The sequence below is a fragment of the Carcharodon carcharias genome, chromosome 19 (assembly GCF_017639515.1).
Source record: "Carcharodon carcharias isolate sCarCar2 chromosome 19, sCarCar2.pri, whole genome shotgun sequence".
Taxonomy (NCBI): domain Eukaryota; kingdom Metazoa; phylum Chordata; class Chondrichthyes; order Lamniformes; family Lamnidae; genus Carcharodon; species Carcharodon carcharias.
Genome location: NC_054485.1, coordinates 34,422,264 through 34,434,537, shown reverse-complemented (window position 1 = coordinate 34,434,537; position 12,274 = coordinate 34,422,264). Strand labels below are relative to the sequence as shown.

Sequence of the window (12,274 nt, the reverse complement as noted above, 5' to 3'; positions counted from 1 at the left end):
GTGTAGATTAATTCTGTCCCTCAGAATCACCTCACATTCTTCTAAATTCCAATATCGGCCCAAATAGCTCAACTTTTCCTCACAAGACAACCTCTTCATTCCAGGAGTCAGCCTAGTGAACTTTCTCTGAACTGTTTCCAATGCAAGTATATGTAAGGAGATCAAAACTGTACACAGTATTCCATATGCAGTATCACCAATGCGCTGTACAGTTGGAGCGAGACTTCCCTACTTTTATACTCTATCCCCCTTGTAATAAAAGGCAACATTCTATTTGCCTTTCTAATTACTTCCTGTACCTGCATGCTAACATTCTATGAGTTGTACTTTTTGTAGTTTAGGGTTAATATTACAATGGTATAGCAATGGTACTGCAGATGTGTGACTAGCGCTTGTTTCAACTTCACAGTGTGTTTGGTGAAAACATTCAAAACTGGTCGGTCCAAGGCAAACAGTCATTTTCTTGGACCTGCCTATAGTCTAAAGCAGGTGGTCAAACTTGTATAAAGAGCTGGGATGGATATCAGGGTTAACTCCCTTTCCACCATCAATTATATTTATGCTGTAAGGATTTAAACTGTTGTACAAAAATGATGCTTTCAATTCTAAGATGCTAATGGATGGAATTTAATGTCCTCCCCAGAGGCTATTTTGGAGGCAGCTTAAATCAGCCAGAGGGTGCCCAATGGTGATCCTGCTGCTGCCCAGATTAAGTCTGGGATGGGAAGGCTTGTGAACGACCTACTCACCCCAACGCCAATTGAGGCACTTAAGTGGGAAATTAATGCCCAGGTAAGGGCTTCATCCTGTCACCAATGGTATTCAACCAGCAGTGAGCAGGGCAGTCCCATGCTTGCTTGCGGGCTCTTAGGGGGGCATCTCTTGTTGTCAGGTACTCAATGCCTGATTGAGGGACCTGGCGTCAGGAAGGGGTGCGCCCAGAAAGCCACTCCCAGGGCCTTGCCTCCGACCCCCCTCCCCCTTTTTCCTGCAACCCCTGTCCCGCAACCCCCATCCCTCACTCACCTATGGCCTGGGGTCCCTCACTGATCCTGGGCCTCTGGTGAGTGCATTGCCAGCGGCTTCCACTGTTCCACGGTGACACTGACAGCAATGAGGAACTGCCGTCCTCCAATTGGCTGGCAGCCCTACGTGGGGTGTGGGATTTCCTCTGTGGGGGCCTTGATCTGCTGGCCATTTAAGAACCTGGCTGGCACGTAATACAGCTGGCTTTCCCCAAAGGAGGTGATGCCAGGCTATCACTGGTTCTCCAGCTGGCGGGTAAGACCCCCGTCTCTTGGATTATATTCCACTGATGAGTGTGAATTCCTTTTAATTGGATAGACACTGTGGGGTGAATAAAGATTTTGTAGAAATGTTATTTATTGAAGACAATCTGGCCACATTTGAGGAATTGGGATATTGTGGTGGTCTGTGTGGATTAACTTTTTCTGTTTACCATTGTAGGACTGGATAATTGCACCAGAAGGCTATGCAGCATTTTACTGTGATGGAGAATGTTCATTTCCACTTGACTCCCACATGAATGCAACCAACCATGCGATTGTTCAGACATTGGTAAGTGTATGGTCTCCCTGACTAGGATCAGGCTGTTCCTGCATACTGCACTGCTCTTCCATGCATTTTGTCTTGTATAACAGTTTGCAGTAGTCACTCGGGTGAAACATGCATCAAATATGAAATAAATATGCACTTGTTGGCATAATTTTGAAATACATCCTGCTTGTGGATCCAGCTCAGTGCTGTTGTGTTTTACAATGGTTAAAAGCACCAATCACTCTTAGGAGATTGTGCAAACACATGGGTTCATTTATTTAAACTCGGCACCTGAGGACAGCCATATAAAGATAGAAAGCTTGAAAACATCAGCAGCAGAGCTGTACTCTGTTCTGCTCATAGGCCAAAGATGAAACTGAGACTGGATCACATGTCACACTTCCCCTCTAGTTATGGCATGCTGTTATAGCTTAAAGGTATATTACAACAGTTGCCGGTCAAAAGGGTTTTAAATTAGAAGAAAGCTGTTGCTTATGACTAGAATATTAAAGGCAAAATTCATTTTTAAATGGCTCTTACTATGTCTCTTCAGAAATTTCTGAAAGCTCTTCTTATAGAGTGGATTACTTTGAATAGCATTGTGTACATCCTTATGTATATAAAGACTGCAGCAATTTTGCACATGGAATGATCCAACAAAGATCAGAGACATTTAATCCAAAGAACAGCACCTCTCAGTATCTCACTGAGGAGTTAGCCTAGATGACATGTTCAAATCCTGGAACGTGGTTTGAATACACTACCAACTGAACCAAGCTGACAAATGGGAAGCTTGTAAATTCCTGTCAGGTCAATGCTATTAGGAGCGCAGGAGGGCAACACTTCTGCCTGCTGGTCTGCCCTAGAGCTGATACTGTCCCAAATCCCAGGATGGAGATGAACTTCTTACTGCTCCATGGGGGAGGAGGGTAGGGGGCCAAACATTCAGAATGGCCTGAATTTTGCAGACAGTGGAGTGCTCACTACTGGCCTCAAAGAAAGATGTTGACAAAGATCTAGCAATCTCTGTGGCCTGGCTTTTCCTTTCCCAGAGGCAGTTTAAATCTGGTAACAGGTCAAGGGGACCTCCAGCCTTGCAGCAGCAATAATGACAGCAACAAGGTGTAGCCAATCACATTGAAGCAAAACAGGAAGTAAAAACAATGGAATCCCTTCACTTCTAGTTTAAAATTTCAGATAGCTAAATAAGTGATTGTGATTGGATTAAGATAGAAGCTAAAATAAAGATAAACTTTTAAAAAAAACTTAAATTGTGAAGTTTTTCTATCAAAAGGGAGAAATTTGACATTTCACAAATATAAAATTTAGCTTTTTAGGACCTATAAGCAATGTCCCTCTTTTTTTGTTGTTGTTATGCACGGCCTATTCATTGAAGTGTGTGGGACCTTTAAATTTTTTTGAGTGGCTACGCGTCTGGTAACTTAAAGGGGTCAATTTATGTTTGGTCTGTGCAGAAGCTTCTGGGTTGCTGTGCAGCCGCACAGCTTAGTGGGAACATTGCCAGTGAGGGTATTTAGCAGTAATTATCAACTTAGAATGCCATTAAAAACCCAGTTACATCTCATTCAATAAGTGGAACTTTTTCAAGCGTTTTTACAGTGAGACCAACAGTGTAAGATTGAAAGTTCATGTTAACTCATAAATTTACCAAAGATTATTGGGATTTGGAAATTTAGAGAACCTTAGAATTACCTGATAGCAACTTCTAGATTTCTATGTTATCCTGTGCATGTGCAGACTGTTAACAGGATCCACGCCAGTTTTTGAAGTCAAAACTAGGACAACTTCCTTGCTGAGAGTTTATTGACTTTGTTCAGTGTCAACACTTCTACCCAGTGCCCCAGCTATCCCCTATTTATATGTGTTCAAATACCCATGTCCTGTTTCCCTTGACAATGTAATTGACATTAACAAACCTTAACAATGTAATTGATAAGGCATTGCCACAGACTCCCAAAGTCATTGCCAGGTTCGTGTAATTGTTCCACATAATTTAACCCCAGGAGTGCAGATAGTACAATAGCAAATGCTGACTGCTTTATTGTCAATACTTCACAAAATCAGGGCTATTATTTTAAGGTAATTGACCTAACAATCACTTTACAATAAAATACAATTCAAAAATTGGTCGTATGGGCCCCACCTGATCTTCCATCCTGGCAAGCAGCATGGCCCTGCATCATTCTTCCATGCTTTCCTGTTGAAGGCAAAGGAGGTGGACCTGGGAGGTCTTTTGGTAGCTGACATCACCTTGCCAGTCATGCCTCCTAATCTGAAATGAGCACTGGGTAAACCTGGCAGAAACAAGGAGCATCCAGTTTGATTTCTGAAACAACCATAAAAAGGGTAAGAGACTCTGTGGAACCAATCCTTGCCCCGAATTCCTCTAATGTTGACCTTGATAAGGGTGGCTTTATGTCAATATGGTTCAGGTATTTTTGTATATGAATTTTTTCTAGGCATTGAGTTTTGACACTTTCAGGCAGGATGATAGGATTAATGAAAAATTTTCTGAGGCACTGCTTAAGCAAGCTTTCTGAAGTACTGGCCAAAAAGTAGCATTGATGGACATCCTACTAACAGGAGGAGAGAAGAAAATTGGGTAGTTGTGCATTGGAAGAAAAAAGCTGAAAAAAATGATTTAAAATATTTTATTCCCTTAACAGGCTCATCTGTTGAAGCCAGAAGCTGTTCCAAAACCATGCTGTGCACCAACCAAACTCAGTGCCACTTCAGTACTCTACTTTGACGAGAAATACAATGTGATATTAAAAAAGTACCGGAACATGGTGGCAAAGTCATGTGGCTGTCAATAGAAAGTATCCATATGTGGTGCAATTGTGCTTGGTCAAATATTCAAGACATTAGGAAGGTGGAAGAATAACATCGGGAAAAAAGACCCGGTGAACAAGGCACTGCAGGTTCCCATATGTTACCTAATGACATAATATCTAATATATCACAATTTGATTTAGTTCTTCACAATAGAAAGTCATCTTTGAAGCCTTTAGATATATTTTTCATTGTTCAAAATACTGTACCCAAGCATACCAAAGCACTTGCACTTCGACACAAGACAAGAAACTTTTAATTAATATTTGTGATAATACCAGATTACATTGATTTTTTGTTTTGCCCATGTATAAACAAAATAGACAATGTGGAGAAAGGAGACATTGATTTATCCTGCTGGTGACTGAGACTCTATAATCCACTGGTGGAGAATACTGCACACCCTATTCTCCCCATTATGTACATTCTCTTACTACAACAGACATTTCTGTATATTACTTTGATTGACACAGCACTACTGATTGAAAAAACATAACTTAAAGTAACTTTTTAATAAATTTAATCCTCACTTTTGCGTTTCAATTTTTGCTTATGTCAGAAATCGGATAGACCCTAAATTATCATTGACATGCTTCTTTACTGCGAGCCATGTCACTTATTACTGAAAGACTCATTGCTTCTTATTGTGTTTTATTTAGATATTGCCCATTCAATATTCATGGAATTGTAAGAACTTTACGATCTTGAACTCTAGTCCCCAAGTGGATGAGATTTTATGGAATCAAGTTAGCTTTTTGATAACTTGCAGCAAGAAAAATAAATACAGTGTAGCTTTTCCTAAAATGGTATTTAGAAAATCCACACCACAGCATCACCATGCACATCGTGAAACAGCTCAACAATTTGGAGCAATTTACCACCAACATTCCCTCAACTTCTCCTCAACTGTCTAAGACCAAAACTGGTTAAATCGGGAATAAAAAGCGCCAAAATACAAGTGGATCATTTTTAGTTTTGGTTTAAAAAAAGGCCAGCAGGGAGTAGAAGAAGTTACTTTTAGCATATCGGACTTCCATTGTTTATTTTGCAATCAAAAACATTCTAAAAGAACTCTACACTGGTGAGAAATTTCTGTTATTTCATTGTTATATCATGGACTCTGTGGAGAGCTTTAGTTTGGTTCTTTCCTCACATTGTTCCATTAGCATCAGAGACAGATGGATATTCAGCTAATTTCGACTGTTCCCAGTTTTGGTAGCCGTTTGATCCTGAATTATGATGATTTTGATTTATTATTGAGCAAGTTGACAAATTTAAAGGGTGGCAACCATGTATCCAATAGATTGGATACAGTGCAGGGTCACCAGCCATTAAAATAAGTGGCCCATTAACACCAAAGGTAAAGAGCTGGACTTGTGTCGTAAACCCAAGTTTGAATATTAAGCATTGCTAACACTCATAACACACTGACTTTTCCCATGAATAGAATTCCATTGTTATAGGCTGAACCTTTTCATGTTAATGAAATAGTTCATCTTATGACTGTTGTATAGGGTCTGGCACATACAGGGTTAACATGGGACTAAGTACAGTACCACCCACACAGTGATGAAAGAGAACACATAATGCATACCTAGGGGTCAGACTACTGATGGACAGAGCCGTTTGCATAAACAAGCAAGGAGACAGCTCCGAGCTTGAACCCTTTACTGTGTATATACATAGTTCTTGTAGTTAACAAATACAAACAGTTAACCTACTTAAGACTACAAAGGCTTCGCTAAGACCTACTGAATGGTATCCAAGACCTTACAACAATGAAAATTATCAAGCAACATTCCAGTATCTTGTCTCGCATGCATGTCACTACTGAGCTTTTATGAAGGAATACATGGTATATTCCAAGTCCCAGACTTCTGATCTTCCATGAAATCAGAAGGCAACAAGTAAATGAACACGAAAGGAGTAATAGTATAATAATTAAGTTGGGGTAATTTGCATCTCGTGAGACAAATTTCATAGGTTTGTCCAGTATGATAACTCCAGCCACTGAAATAATGGAAAAGTAAAGTTCTCAATAATTGATATTACTGCTACCTCATTTCCTGTGACCATTGTATTTCTCGTTTTACTTTCATACATTAAAAATCAAATTTGTTCTTTTTTTAATGAGCTTTATTGATTCATCAAGTTCAATTTACTGTGGCCAAAGCATATCTGATACAGATACAGTATCTTTAGCATGGAAAAATTGTTAAAATCAGGAAAGAAAATCACCCAATATTTTTTTTTGTGATTATGTGACAGATGGAGTGAAACCTGCAATTCTCCATATCATGACTTTCCAATCTTAGCCATGTTGCCAAGGGGAACACAAAGCCGAAATCAAAATGTTATCTGAAACCAGTATGGTGCACCTGTTAAAGTGTGCGTTTGGCAGGGCCTGCAAGTCTGCCAGGGTGTATGGAAATTAGATTTAACACCACAAAAGCCAAGGCACTATTGATGCTCTTGGATGTAGTTTCAATTGTCCTGGAAGATAAATTATAATGTAACCAATACAGTGGTTTATGAAGAAACTGAATTCTTCCTCATATTCAAGCAGGGATAGTAGAGTTTGACATGTGAGAATGCAGACTTCCCTCATCCCATCTTCTTTTATGAACGCACATGATGGATTCTGCAGGAAGTTCCTGGTGATTCTCTCACGCTCCAATGAGAAAAAGTAAAAATGCATTGTGGAGGCACGTCAATCCCACCAATGTAGTCAATAAGAGCCTGCAATAAAACTGCATGGCTCTACATATGTTCACTGTCTTCCCATTGTTAATACCAGTTTTAAGAATTGAAACAGCTTACAGGAGAACCAGCTCTTTTCATATTTAAAATGGGAACCTTAGTATGACCTAACAGTTGGCTTTAACTTTAAATACTTGCCTTCCTTAACAAGACTTTACCTTTATACAATGGCTAATGCTCATCCAAGCATGTTTTCAAGATATTTTCTGATAATTGATTGGCTAACTCCGCGTAAAGAGTTGTGATGGATGCAGATTGCCACTTTTAACTAGATTCAAACCTTTTGCCTCAAATCGACACTTCAGGTACATGACTGAAAGCCTTTCTGCTAGGATTTGACTAGTGTTGACAGTCCTGTGGTTAAATTTGCTGCAACCATTCAAAGAGTGATATTCCTGCTTGCTAGAGAGATCAAGATTAGCAAGTGAACATTGAAACATTAACAGTTTGAACTGTATCACTATAAAGTTAACAGAAATGAACACACAATCTGAGTACAAATTGTACCTGAAATTGTGCTAGTTTTCAAAAGCTTATTCTGCCCAATGTTCACTCTAACTCGTTTGCAAATCACCAAATGTAAAACTGTCCATAGATCATTTGTAATCAGGCAGCATTTTAGATTTTTTTTAAAAGTTGGATTTTTTAAAAATTCCTTTATATTTAAGACTGGTAACCTGGAGCAATTTTATTATTGCAGCTGAAAATGTGTTTAGCACAAAAAATAAGTATTTTTAATCTAGCCCATCACCCTAAAGCAACCTGATTTTAAATAATCGAAAATGATTTTTTAAAAATCTGTGCAGAATTATTTATCAGATACTTTGGTGTACAGTATTCAGTTTCTTTAAGAAAAGTTTAAAAGCTTTAAAAACATATCTAGTAATGCCTTTGCCTCTTTAAATAAAGATTGATCATGCATTTGAGTTGTGGGCCTGGACAGATTTGTGGCTGGGGCAGCTAGTGCAAAATATCATGGGAACTCAATCTGTGCTAGATCTAATTTACACTTTCACCAAGGCCAATATATTTTGCCTAGAGTAGGGTTCTGAAATTACCCAAATTAAATCAATAATAACAACAACTTGCATTTCTAAAGCACTTTTAATAGTGTTATCAGGCAAAATTTGACACTAAGCCACATAGTGAGATATTAAGAAGGGTAACCAAAGGCATCATTAAAGAGGTCAGCTTCAAGGAGCATTTCACAGGAGGAAAGAGAGGTGGAAAGGTTTAAGAGGCAAATTCTAGAGCTTAGGACATAGACACCTGAAGGCACAGCTGCCAGTGGTGGCGTGAAGGAAATTGGGAATGCTTGTAGGTCTGAGGAGCTTACAGAGATTGGGAGGAATGATGTCATGAAGGGATTTGAATGCATAATAATGGGAATGTTAATTTGAGGCATTTCTGGACCAGGAGCCAATATAGGTTAGTGAGCACAGGGGCACCGTCCCACCTGCTTCCCTACCACCCTACCCACATATCACCCTATCACCATACTACCCTACCACTTACCTTACCCACCTACCCAGCCTACCACCCTGCCCATTCACCCATTCATCCAATTCACTGACACTGAATATTTAAACTTACCTTACAGCAGCTGGTGCTGTAAAAAGGTAGTGTGCCTTGTCTCGCACCCCACACCGCCCCCCCGATACTACGGTGCTATGAAGCTTTTTATGGGACTGTACACTCCTCATTTCTGAAGAAGCTGGCCTCAAAAGACCCAGCCAGAATTGCAAAGCAATGCTGCGGCACAGAATAGTGGAAGCAGAGCGGTAATACTATGGTGATTGCCGCTTCGTGGAAGATTGGGCCATAGTATATTCAGACAAAGTGGAGGAAAAGGCTGGGGACAATGTTTAGTTAAGATGCTATTAAGTTCGCTTTGATGTTGTTTCTTCGCAGACTGTAAATTGAAATTCAACTTGTTTCAGCAATTAAAAATCATCTCACACCTATTGTGTTGGAAGTTCTTTGTCTTTTTTGGCTGTGAAAAGAGACATGTTTAAAAATAGTACCCTGTTCATTGCCCTGCCAGAAGGTTGCCTTCATGATCCATGGGAAGTGCTCTGTAAACTGTCTGAAATGTGGCCAAAATGGTGTTTCAATTTGAAAGTTGCCTATTCAATATAAAGTTCAGCCTTTGAATTGAATGTTGGGAAGTGGCTGGAAAGTTAGATTCTCAATTAATCAACAAAGACCTCCAAGCTAATTAAGCCATTGGCTTGAAGCCAATTAAGACATAAAACTTCTAAGTTAGTTACACCATGAAGGCTAAATGAGACATTCCTCATTTGTGTTATGAAAATACTTAGGAGCTCAAACCCTGGGAATGGCTCTTAATGAAATACAAATGTGTCATGACCCCTCATATTTGGGTGAGATTTCTAGATGGATAGGCAAGGTGGGTTATAAAGTGGTAAAGTGGAATCACACAGTCATACAAATATATGAAAATGCTGGGAAAGGATCAACTGGTCTATCTAGTTTGTCTCATAAAGTTAAATGCCTTATGCACTGCCAACCTGGAGCCATGTAATCTCCTGGGAAACACAAGAACCCCAGATAAAAACCCAGGCCATTTAGGGGGAAAAAAATTAGAAAATTCATTTCCAACTCCTTGAGGGGATTGAAACTAGTCCAGGAGATTACATCTACCTTGATTTACATTATATTACAGTATGAGTTACAAGGTAACCTCCATCTCAGCCAGAAACAGGCCCAGTTCACTTTTGAAGGGATATAGTGAATCAGTGCATACTGCAAAAGTTGGCAAACTGTTGCACAGGTACTCTGTGGGAAAAGAGGAACTGCCTAACATCCAAACTACTTGTCCCTTACATAAGCATACCTCAAAGTCCTTCTTAACCAATTCAGCTTAAATAATTACTCAACATAGACACAATCTAGCTCCTTCTTCATTCTGTAAACCTTGATCAAATTGCCCAAATCTATGCACCTCTGAATTATACCTATCCAGCTCTTTGATCCTTGGGTAACTAAGGTGTTTTAAATTGGGAATCAATATTCTGGTCCTTGTTTGTACCCTTCTCAATATCCCCCACCATGAGATGGTCAACAGTGGACACAGTTCTCCAACCAGAGCCCATCCAAAGTCTGGTACAAGGACAAAATGTTATGCTTTATTTTGTAATGAATTATCCTGTGATCACAACCGAGAATCCCATTTGCTTCAGCAATAATTTCACAGCATTGATCAGTCTCAAGATGTTCAAGTTTAACTAAGTTGATACTTCTCAGAAAACTTACTGATTGTTGAGGATATGAGATTTGAAATTGTGGAAACCTTCTAACATGTCACTTTGATTAGCCGGTTGTACAGAAGGAGTTTTCCCTAGTATTTAAGGGAGGTACTTTGGTAGCAGTACTCTCTGTAGCAGTGATAAAGGAAGAAACATTCTTTCTTTGGCTGTCCAAGATTTCCTTTGTTTCTCCTTGTAGTTAGGAGATTTTCTTTGTAGTAATCTTTACCAAGCTTTACCTTCGACACACAGAGGAATAAGTTCATTAGTGGTTACACCAGCCAGTTTCAGGCAAAGCTAAGTATATCACTTAATATACAAATATCTGGGATCAGGGAAAATAAACATTATGCTAGCTCAGATATCATCAATCATAAGTAAAGTGGGTTTAGATAGAACCAAGAATCTAAGTGGAACAGATAACCTGAGTGCTGATGGGGCTCATTGACTTAATGCTCCAGAAGTTAATACCATCATCCCAGGAAAGGAACATCATCTCACTATGCAACTCATATGGAAATAGTCATATAAACTCTGCAACATTGCCAACCATCAGCACCTGAACATTTATCTATCCAATAGACTGATTATCTAAGGCTGTGAATTTGCTGACTATCTAAGGAGTTGGTAATTTCACCAATTTACAATTGTTTAACCTACTGGTGTGAGCTTTAATAGCTGTTGGTGCCGTTAACAATGAACTATGATGAAACTACTGGCTTGTCTTTATAATCTCTGCTCCTCATTTTGTTAAATAACTGTCCATTATTATTGCAATTCAAACTGCTATGTAACACTAGCAGGCCACATCAATTGATATCTCCTAATTGATCGTTGACTCAATGTTTAAATTGTGGTTTTGTAGACAATAAATGGTTGTTAGTGAATGGCTTGTTTTTTTTTTACAAAGGACAATTTAATTTTATTTACAAAAATGGAGCATCACAAGTTTGCTTCTTCCAGGCGAAGACAGTAGAAAGTTGTTCAACACATGCTGCAATTCCATTTCACAGTGCAATGGAATGCATTCTTGCTCCTTTTGTAATTTAGTCCAACTTGACGAAGCTGATATCTTTAGTGTTTTGTCTGAAGCACTGGCTACACAGGTTGAGGCCATATTTCCAGATCAGACTGTATCTTGTCTGACTTCTTCCTTGATAATTCCACAAGGGTTACTTTCACTTGTGGCTTCTCGGTATCCTTATCAAGAGTTAGTGAAATCAACTCAAATTCAATCTGAACTAGTTAATGTGAAATGGTTTGGTGAGCTACTTAAGCATTATTCATGCCTAGACCTAAAACTGGATGTAAAATATCAAACTGTTCCTTATTGAGGAGTTAAACAAGGCATGTATTTGCCAGGATATTGAAACCCCAAGCTCTTCTTACAAGATAGAAATTAAAACCGACAGTTGTGCAGGTGCTTGGGTTTACGAAGAGAAACCTCCAAGAGCTTTCCTAAGACTGAAATTAGGAATGTTGCAGGAGATATTAGAAGACATCTTGTTTAAGTCAAGTAAGGTAACTCACTGACATGAGTCAAGTGTGGCACTGCAAGTACTGTTTGAATTCAGTGAGCCATTCCTACCTGACACTCTGTTTGTTTGCCTTCTTGTGAAACATAGCAGCTTATTGATTCTATAGAATCATAGAATAATACAACACTTTAGGTTTTTTGACTCATCAAGTCTACATTGGCTCTTTCAAAGTGCAATCCAATTAGTCCCACACTCTTGCTCTTTCCCCATATCCTGTATTTTTTCTCCTTCAAGTGCTTTTCCAATTATCTTTTGAAGGCTATTATTGAATCTGATCAACTGCCCTATCAGGTATTG

The 12,274-nt window shown here is 39.1% G+C and overlaps 1 protein-coding gene across 2 annotated transcripts in view; it reads left to right on the top strand.

Moving 5' to 3' along the window:
* Positions 1 to 9,134, top strand: part of LOC121291420 (bone morphogenetic protein 7-like) — an 80,088-nt gene extending 70,954 nt beyond the window's left edge. For both annotated transcript variants that reach the window (XM_041212575.1, XM_041212574.1), the window contains exons 6-7: positions 1,468 to 1,578; positions 4,245 to 9,134. In XM_041212575.1, the coding sequence (XP_041068509.1) occupies positions 1,468 to 1,578; positions 4,245 to 4,394 (261 nt within the window). In that variant the 3' untranslated portion in view covers positions 4,395 to 9,134. The remainder of the gene's footprint in view (positions 1 to 1,467; positions 1,579 to 4,244) is intronic.
* The last annotated feature ends 3,140 nt before the right edge of the window (positions 9,135 to 12,274 follow it).